This window comes from Rhopilema esculentum, chromosome 13 (genome assembly GCF_057945365.1).
Source record: "Rhopilema esculentum isolate cy_ngs chromosome 13, ASM5794536v1, whole genome shotgun sequence".
NCBI lineage: Eukaryota > Metazoa > Cnidaria > Scyphozoa > Rhizostomeae > Rhizostomatidae > Rhopilema > Rhopilema esculentum.
Genome location: NC_142827.1, coordinates 11,636,909 through 11,646,776, shown reverse-complemented (window position 1 = coordinate 11,646,776; position 9,868 = coordinate 11,636,909). Strand labels below are relative to the sequence as shown.

The 9,868-nt window shown below is 36.7% G+C and overlaps 1 protein-coding gene across 1 annotated transcript; it reads right to left on the bottom strand.

Moving 5' to 3' along the window:
- Nucleotides 1-8,641, bottom strand: LOC135691818 (astacin-like metalloendopeptidase). Its single transcript, XM_065209796.2, has 11 exons — nt 8,590-8,641; nt 8,403-8,469; nt 7,245-7,286; nt 6,476-6,538; nt 5,800-5,940; nt 4,214-4,337; nt 2,849-3,249; nt 1,710-1,889; nt 1,044-1,200; nt 630-769; nt 1-188 (listed from the first exon to the last, which is right to left on the bottom strand). The coding sequence occupies exons 2-11, from the start codon at nt 8,461-8,463 to the stop codon at nt 181-183; spliced, it is 1,317 nt and encodes a 438-aa protein (XP_065065868.2). The 5' UTR covers nt 8,464-8,469; nt 8,590-8,641; the 3' UTR covers nt 1-180.
- Between the last annotated feature and the right edge of the window lie 1,227 nt (nt 8,642-9,868).

The window sequence follows — 9,868 nt, the reverse complement described above, 5'->3', positions numbered from 1 at the left end:
TTGTTTGCAAATGCTTCTGTACTTATTGAATAATGTAAAAGTGGACAAGGCAACAAATGCCATACTCTAAAAAATCCAATGTCTAAAATTCAAATAAAAAATGTTTAATACTGTCGTGCTAAAGCTTCCAACTTTTCTTCTCGTTCTGCCTTCGTGCAATTCTCTGGGCGTCATGACTGTTTACCCTCCTAAAGATAGAAGAACATTTTGTCAAAAATGAATTTTTTTTCTAGTTAGAAATGAACCAGACTTATTCAAAGACTTGTTATAGCTTTTTTGAGCAACAGCCCTGGATGGCAAAGACAACTAGGCCAGGTAGATTATCCAAAAGATGTTGCCATTATAGTTTTTGGCACAAACTTTTCTTGTAAATGTTGTCCGATCGTTTTTCTAGTAGTTTAAGAATCGATGTACATAAAAATGGAACATTTTTGCTCCCTACAAAATATTTTCACTCCCTACACACTTTTGACTTAATATATTCTTATAAAGACATTGAGGCTCAAAATCGCTAAAATTTAAGAATAATTACTTTTTTGCTTTTTTAAAGTCATTTCTAAATTTTCATGGGTAATAATTAAGTAGCAATGAATATAAACATGGTTCTCCTAGTGAAAGTGAGAACTTACTTGATCGATAGCACCGGTATTTGACATCAAGGTACTTGAATGTGCCACGGCAAGGATCACCAAACCTCCTGTTCAGCGCATAGAGCCTGCAGCTTCTTCGGTTTTGGCAACGGAAGCTGTTTCTGACTACATTCAAGGAGCTAAAAAAAATAGTTTTTAATAAATCACAAATAACTGGTAGCATTCAAAGGATACCTAAAACTCCCACCTGAATCGAAAGTAAGTTCTAGGGACCAGGCAAGTGACTTTTCTATGATAGTGGTCGGCAGATGGTTAATATTGGGTGACATGCACTTCGTATGAAAGTGAAATCAAAAAGTGAAATCATAAAGGCAAGTCTAAATTAAATCAGAGCACGTGGCATTTGGCATAGCAAAAAATTGATAAATTTTGAAAGAAATGCTGGGTACTGACTTCCTCGCGTAGCATCCTGTTGTGCGTATAGGGCGACCAGGTCCGTTGCACACATATCTGTTGGTCCTTCCGTAATTCGCGCTTAGAATGTGTAGCTTGTGTCCACTTGGGCAGGCAATTAGTCGATTTTTCCCTTCGCAGACGACGGCTCTTGTTACTGTGGGTGAAATCGCATAAGAACAAAAGTTAGAAAACAGTTCTCTGAACAAAACGGCTTTCTGAATAACAGAATACCAGGAATACAGGATCAGAGATTAAGAAACATTGCAAAGCATATAAGCATAATGAAGGGACTTCACAGGGATGCTCCAGTAGTGTTATCATTCTCTATCAAGGAATTTTTAGAGATTTACACGATTAAGTGCAGTTCCAGAGTTTTAACAACTCATCGCCAGTACCCCATTACTAATAGAATAAAAGCAATTTGTGTATAGGATATCTCAGCTACAGATTTCGTGAAAGAATTTGTTAACTTGAAAGCGGGAGCGGCGCCAGAAATAAGAACGAAGGGGCTTACATATCTAATAGGGGAGCTAAAGGTTTCGGAAAACAGTAGAATTCCAATAAAACAAGCCCTTACTACTCCGACGATCTAGAGCTTAACTCAGAAGCAGAGACCAGTTAGCCAGCAATGGCATGATTGTGATCAATCAAATTGTAAATTACCCTGGGTTCTTCCACTTCCACAGGCTCTTTCTCTCTTTTGAACTCTGCGGCCACCATTACCCCGGCATCTGCTTAGATCCTCGTCAATGCAAAAGCGCTGCCTTCTCTCTCTACGGCGACCAGACATGGTTATACAGTGACTCCATCTTGACCATTGACTCCATGTACTACCGCAAGGGCCTTCAAGGGAATGACGTAAAATATGATTGTTTCGAAAAAAATTGCTACTATTTACCAAATGACTTTCAGAATATACTGAAACAGACATCATGCACTTCACAAAGTAAAAAACAATATGCATAGTGCGGTTATAGGACCGTGCTAATATATTTTGACCAAGTGCGCACATGTGAACGCAAATGCTTGCAGGAATCAAAAGATTTTTCAAGCAAGTGGTAATGCTCTAGATCTGTGATGCAATGCGACAAACCATTCACAAAGTGCCCCTTGATAAATGAAAAAAACAAATGATACAAACGTGCAAAAATGCATTTAACGCAAACATTAGCAACAAAAAATTTCGTCAGATAAATTTTCGGTGGATAAACTCCGTCGAAAAAATCTCGGACAACTTTTCAGAATTTCGTCGTGATAAAATTTCGTCGTGGATTTTTAACACAAAAATAGCAACATATTATCATAATCTTAAGTGACAAACCCATACAGGTTGCTTTATATTCAATCCTATAGGGGTATCGACTTCGTGAAGACATGGGGGCTACATAAAGGATACACAAATTTGATTCTTGACATCGTGTTATAGTTTTTCAATGCGAATTCTCAAAATCTTAAATGCAAAAAATTTCGTCATGACAAAATTTCGTCTCATTTTGAATATAGTCGAAGAAATTATCGTCAAAATATTTGTCCGAAATTTTGTCATGACGAAATTTTTTGTAGTTAATGTAGTCCACATTGACATCTAAAGTAAATATGCAATTTTCATGCTATACACTTTAGAATCATAATTATAGCTTTTGCTTTTCAGTTTCTATCGACTTTTAAAGAGTTATTTCAGTTGTAACATTTCAGACAAGGTAAACTTCCTAGCTTTTGTTGAATATCACCGATCAAGTTAAACTACGCTAAAAAGTTATATGATATAACTACTTTAAGAAAAATTGAATGTTGCTACGTACTTTCACAGTCATACAGTGTGTTTAGTTGTGCAATATCCGTAAGGCTGAATCCCCGCCTTTGCCCTATTTGTCCACCAGTGTTTCGCAATTTTACGATTGTGGGAAATCGCCTGTCAATTGCAAATGCCTTTGCCCCATAATGCATCACTCCATCATAATCATAAGGCAGTCCAAGTGACGTGACTTCTTGTATACTTTTCTTATTGAAATTGTGGCGTCTGTTTGTTGGTATGTTAGACCAGACGATGCGAACGTAACTATCTCTGTCATACCTGCTCTGTTCATGCCAAAAGCCAAGGGCATGCATCAGCTCGTGAATGACAATGCCTTTAATGCCACATCCTCTCCCAATCGAAATGTCTTGATGCTTCGCACTCGTTTTTCCAACATTGGACCAACATCTGCAGCACATCAAACAAAATTTAAAAATGGCAACTAACAACACAAAAAGAACCCGGGTATTTATAATTTTTTATGACAAAAGCAAATGACCTTGAAATCAAGATTGTCTCTCGCTCCTTTACAATTATTCTTATATCATTTTACAGGTGGTTACAAAAATAGAAAGAAATTAAAGAAAAAAAGGATGAAAATGAAACTATATTCCATTTGCCCTATATTCAAATATTCATTTACTGACATAATTATATCAAAATGAAGCATTTCCCGAAACTTTACTTGCACTCAAAAAATTTGAGATAGTAAGAGACTTTAAAACAGCGTTTACTACAGTTTACATGATTAAATCATAATGACCTGATGGAAATCAACGAAAAATTATCGCAAATATTCACAATTATCCGTTTTATCGGTTTTGATCGCTACAGAAAGTAAAACTTTGCAGTATTCTGCCTTCAAAAATTGTGTCTTTTATATTTTGCAGGAGCAAACCAACGATATAATTTGTCATAATTTTACCGCTTCTGGCATAAATTCGACATTTAAAGGCCACCTTTGTCTACTATTCTCAGAATTTGGGCCCGGTAATCTCCCCTTAACCAAGGCTCGTTGAATTGGAAGGCTTTAGCCCAAAAATAATCCTTAAATGTACTTGAAATCAAAGAATGAACAATTTTGCTATTGGCTCTTATCTTGTGAGCCCACTATTGAACCCCGATATGCGAGCCCCGATTCATAATTTACTTCACAGTTCCTTTCCTTAACCTGCTGATTTAAAATTCGATGCATTTTCCGCTAAATGTCGATAACTTGAAGAAGTTGAAGGAATGAAAGAAAAAAATAGTTAATGGGAAAGCTTCCCGACGTTATTTTCTTCTCTTTATTTCAATCTCGAGAAATACTCTCCCTTTCAAACTTTATCTGATGCATTAAGGAATATGATGATTCTAAGCAACACTGGCTTACCCTCTTCCTGAAAAGAATCTTATGAAGTGCTCCTTCGAGGCTGGCGAGACTCTGGTGAAACGGATGCAGGTGTATCTGTGGTAGTCTCGAATGGCATTCCTTATGGCCGCTCGTTTCCGATTATCTTCGAAGAGAAAATTCAAGTGTTCAAAAAATGCAAAAGAAATGGTCTAACAGTATTTAGATTTAAAGGAGAATGTTGGACCCAGAGCTAGTTGATCATGGTTTATCATGCTGCTAGAACACTTTATGATTGCATGGTTGATATGGTTGACTTTATGATTCACTGAGAGTTAAGTCTTCGTGCCTCAAACCCCTCCATCTCAGAGAAGGCCCTACTGAATTTTCCTCCTTTTTCTTCGATTTTGATTTTTTTTCTCTAACAAATGTTACTAGGCTCACAAGTCGAAGAAAATGTGCTTGTGTCTCTACCAAAAAAAACCAAATTGAGACACCTTCTCATAGACAAGGGAAAGTAACAAAAAGTAAACTGAAATTTTATTGATTGTAATGATATGTTATATACCAACGTTAAATTATCTTGATATGAACTGGTAATGTGATTTAAACAAAATGGGCAACAGAAACCTAAATAAAATAAATTATAGTTGCTGTACTACAATGCCTGCCAAAAGTACTTGGAACACCCAGCAATTTACGCTGCATTTGATATCTTTCATTCCTTTCATGAAAAAAAATTGCAACTTCCCCCTAAAACAATGCTGATAATTTAAAGAAATATCATAGAAGAAGTGCAAAAGAAAGTGCTTCCTAAAATCATAACCCGTTTGATTGTAAACCAACATTGTTCTGTAGGGGAGGGGGGAATAATTGACTTTGACCTTGGAACTTGAGGTAAGTGTTCAAAGACTTTTGGCAGGCATTGTAGCTATCTTGTTCCCAAATTCGTTATCATAATTAGATGGTCTTTTTACTGTAATTACCTGCTCAAAATATCTTACAAAAACATTAAGAAATGCTTGCTGATTGGCTATTTTAGGTGAAAGAGCACACACACAAACAAAGAAACACAGAGCAGCAAAAGAGCATATCAACTGCTGATTCACACTGGAGTATTCCTTCAATTAATTTTACCTCTCAGCAGATAGAAAAATAGATTCTTCTTTAATGTGTATCAGGAGGGTTTTAGCTATCCAGGCGTAATTGTTTTGAAAAAAGTGTTCAAATAAGAGTTTGAAAATCTATCATCAGAAAACTGATCACTCAAATAATGGTCCACTTCAAGGACTACTCAGACATGTTGCCTGAGCGTACCATAGAGAAAAGAGAGACTCTAATTTGAGGCAAAATTGAGAACTATTGTATCCAGTCCTCCACATTGAAACGAAACCAGCCATTGATCTGCAACTTAATGCTCCATTGACCATATCAGATATCACTGACTTGATATAACTGATATAATATCAATGATTTGATGCCATTGATAAGGCCATAGCCGATGACATAGACTGAAAATATCTCTTTAACTAGAAATTCTTAGACAAATTCCTGGTGTTGGTTTAACAGAAGGATAAACATTCAGAATTAAGTTAAGAAATAACAAGAATCGATAAGAATTTGCTTACTCAATGAAGAATCCAAAACATAAGGGATTTGTCTTGTGTGCCAAAGCTTGTTCCTGTCTCTTGCTGCGTTTCTTTTTTCGGCTCCACCTTTGCAGTTTTCATCACGGACGTCACCATCGATGAGGCATTTTGCTTTTTTTTCTGAATCAAGAACAATCGTCACAAGATCGTATTTTTTATTGAAATTTATAGAAACCAACATTGTCAACCACTGGTTTTTTATTATCTAGATCGTTCTTTGTTGAAAGTCATTCAAACATGATGCAATTGCCGCATATATTTAATTTCTTTAACATATTTCTCGAAAAAACAGGTCATACTCTCGATTATAGAATAAACAATATCAAGATAATATAAGAGAACAAAGATAGCCTAACTAAAACCCCCCGATTTACCTCCCTTTTCGCATCCCGATTCCCGGTGGAACGGGCTCTATTGTCCGAAACAAGACCACCTTTGACAAGAGCAAGCCATGACGAGGCGAATGAGCCATTGCTTTTACATTTCTATCATGTTTTAGTACGGTTTCTAGCTACGTTTCCTTCACAAACTTTCTTGTTCTCTTACTTTATCTTGGCAATATTTTAACGCATTCTGCCTTATTCGGCCTTAAAAAAGAAGCGTTGATATTATCAGTGCCTCCAAGATTTATCACATCAATCCCGAAATGTCTTACTTTCGTTGAGTTTGATGATCTTCTCAGTTATGGACTCGCCATTTTTGCTATCATATTCCATGTCTGAAAAAAATAACAAATCTAAAGTCATAAGGCATTCATTTTCTCGTAACTAAAAGTGTCGTCATCTCACAAACATAGGGTTCCAAGATATGAAAAATTCAGGATTAAAGCAACGATTCAAAGGTTGGGCCAGGGCCACAAATGTGGTGTTTTTGTCATCACTCTAACAACTTTTGCTCAAAACTACGCAAGTTTCATCTCGTTTTTCGGAGCCTCTTGATTTGATATCATTAGCATTCTTGAGATGATTTGAGATTGTCTGAGTTTTTCGAATTTTGTTTCTATAATAAGTAAAGAACTTGGCTATGGTAAAAATCCTGTTGTCACTAGGGTCACTAGTTTGAGATAAATCTGCTCACTTGATCGAAACAAAGGATCAATATTAAAATATATGTTAAGAAAATTCCGACCCCATCATAGCCTGAAAGAAAGCCATAAAAAACCTGAAAGTGCAAAATCAGATGAATGTCTAAGTTAGGCGAGATACTGCCAATGAAAGTTATAAAGTTTGCTAAAGAATTCCTGTTTTTGGTTTCGTTTAAGTTTAGAAGTGAGACTAGACTCAGGTCTAGAGTGGTTTGCTAGGGATAGAGCCGGGGTTCATATGGTCACATCTCAGCTGCAACGCATTCAATGCTTTTTCAAAATTAAATGTTCAAAAAATACATTTTATCCTCATTTAGAACTCTATTGAAGGAAACAATACCTGAATCATCTTCCGCGAATTCAGCCTCAATGGAAGGTTTACCTGAAAAATTTTGAACGACAATCATTTATCAATAGAACATACAAAATGATAGCTAGCGATGCATTTATATGCCTCTAAAATAAGTTGATAAGCAGTTGAGAAAAGAAGCAAAGCTCTGGGGGATACCCGGCAGATTTTGAAGTCACTAATTTTCATTGCCCGGTTTCCCCCTCCAGGATACCGGACACCGGTCTTCAAAACCGATTATACCTCATTTTCTACCTACATCTACTTCGCCCCGTTCCGAGGGGAAATGATACATTGAAAAGCTTTGTTTGCACATATTAGCATCAATAGTGCCGTTTTGAATTTGCAATAATTTTTATCATGCGGAAATCCCCTACATACCAGGCGATCTTTGTCCTATTGTGCTCTTTTTAATGAACGTTACAAATAACTGGTCGCTTGGCACTAAGAAAACACTGCCGACCAAATGTTAGTCTTTTGTCGTTGAAAATTGCAGTTGCTCTGTAGCAAATGAGCAAGGTACATACTATCATAATTGAATCAAGAAACTGTATGATACAAAATATATGTGAAAATGAAAACAGCTGGACCATTTAGCTTATAACCTTCGATAAGAGATGGGATGCGTACTATGGTATAAACAGAGGCCTGTGCAACACTGCCCATTGAAAAGTTTTTCTATGTCATTTCGGAGAGGTGTACCACCCTTTCCAATCTACGTACCACGTTTCGAGCATGTACTCGTTATCAAAACCATGTACTCGTTTCGAGCATGTACATATACGTACCAAGTTATTCAAAACAACAGTGTTTGTAAGGATTTCTAGCGAATTTTTTTCAAGAACAGCAGAATTTTCGCCAAAGGCGTACGATGTAAAAGATACACGAGAGAAACATTAAGAGGCTTATTAGTTCTTAGAATCAAGCAAAGGCGGAAAAATTGATTTCAGATTAACGTGTTTTAATCTCTATTTAACAGAAAAGGTTGCTAACAGAAAAGGTGGCTCTCGTAAAGCTACCCCGAGATCTAGAGTACGGTACGAAACTAACTGAAGTAAGTAACACTGCTTTAATAATCTCGGACCGGTAAGGGAAACGCACCGAACGACCAATTAAATTATGAGAAATAATATGAGTAAAGGAGCTTACCGTGCAGGTAGTTAATTGCACTTCCTAATATGCACAGAATCAGGAATAATTTCACCTCCATTTTGATCTAGAAAGAAGAAACGCAGGTAAAGTAAAAATACATCTCAAATTTTCCCTTTCATTCACCATGTTCCTTTAAACGCAAGCAATAAAGTCAAGCTGAGACATGGAAAATGAAAGATCTTACCTAGCCTTTCGCCTGCTCCTGACACTATGCAAAATGACTATGCAAAATGTTCAAGGGACTGCCCTCTCTTTTAAAGGCGTTTGGCGTCGGGCGGGAAACAAAGAATCCATTGAAAATCAAGGTAATTGAAGGGCAAGTATGCAGTAGGCGTCCAGTTTCGATCTTTTTCAAACTCATACAAGGAAATTTCAAAGACTTTTGATAAAGGGAGACGGGGGATATCAAATTGATGTGCTGAGTAGGCATCTTTGAAAGAGAAAAGTTTTTCGCAAAGCCAAAAAGGAGAAAAAATAATTTCCTTCTCCAATTTCCTTTAATTTTGATACACTTCACCTTAAAACACAGTAGTGAATCAAATGGATGCCTTGATCTGACAGCAATAATTTTGGCCCAGGAATATCGAAATAAAAACATGTTAGTTCGCATTGCAGAGGAAAATGTCTTTTGTGTTTCTCGAAAAACGTTTCAGGAGGACAAGTTCAAAGGAGAATTTCATTTGGTGGTTTTCGATCCAGGCACCGTGCAGCCATTTGGCTAGCAGGGGCTATAGCCCCCCTCCCCCCACATTTTTGCAACAGGGGTTAGAAAAGTTTACTTTGACAGCTCCAAAGTAGTAGCAGTTCGTCTTGACTGAGAACCCTTTTTGTTCATTTTCTTGGTGTTTTATCTTGTTAAATCTATTTTTATAGCAGTTGATATCTGCTCTGAATCAGACTGTTTATAAAAATAAGTGGAATCAGATTACACTATAATGAATTCTTCTTCACTTGCTTCAGAATTGAGGCATACCTGTACAAAGTTCTCCTTCGTCTGACCAGGACTGTCAAGGTCGTGGCAAAATCCCACAATTTAAAGTTCACTGAGATTGAAATAAAGGCTTTCCGCGGAAAGAATTTTTTCCTAAGGAAAATGTTTCAAAACTCAATTGCGCAGGCCAAAGATTTCCTTTCCGCGGAAAAAAGGAAAATAACCTTTCCCCCAGAATGTTTCCTAGAATTTTCTTTATTGCAAACTGTACGGCTTTTTCTTGCATCTGATTTGGTTCCTTTTTCCAAAACAAGGATATGCTCCATTTTTACAGCCGTAGATAATTTTCTAACTAAGTTTTGCTTTTATCAGGAAAACTTCTGGAGTTTTCTGACGAATTGTGAAACGAACGACTTTTTGCAATAAAAAACATAAAGGAATTATAGTATAATTTCTCTCCTCGACACATTTTCAACACGTTAAGAAAATGTAACAAAGTATAACGCCAGAACCTTTCTTGGAGGGAGGTTTA

Excerpts from the sequence above, each read along its gene's own strand:
- LOC135691818 (XM_065209796.2), bottom strand. The coding sequence starts at position 8,463 with ATGGAGGTGAAATTATTCCTGATTCTGTGCATATTAGGAAGTGCAATT. Across the intron at positions 6,539-7,244 it reads ATTCGCGGAAGATGATTCAG|ACATGGAATATGATAGCAAA; the intron begins GTATTGTTTCCT and ends TATTTTTTTCAG. Across the intron at positions 5,941-6,475 it reads GATCATCAAACTCAACGAAA|AAAAAAAAGCAAAATGCCTC; the intron begins GTAAGACATTTC and ends TTCTTGATTCAG.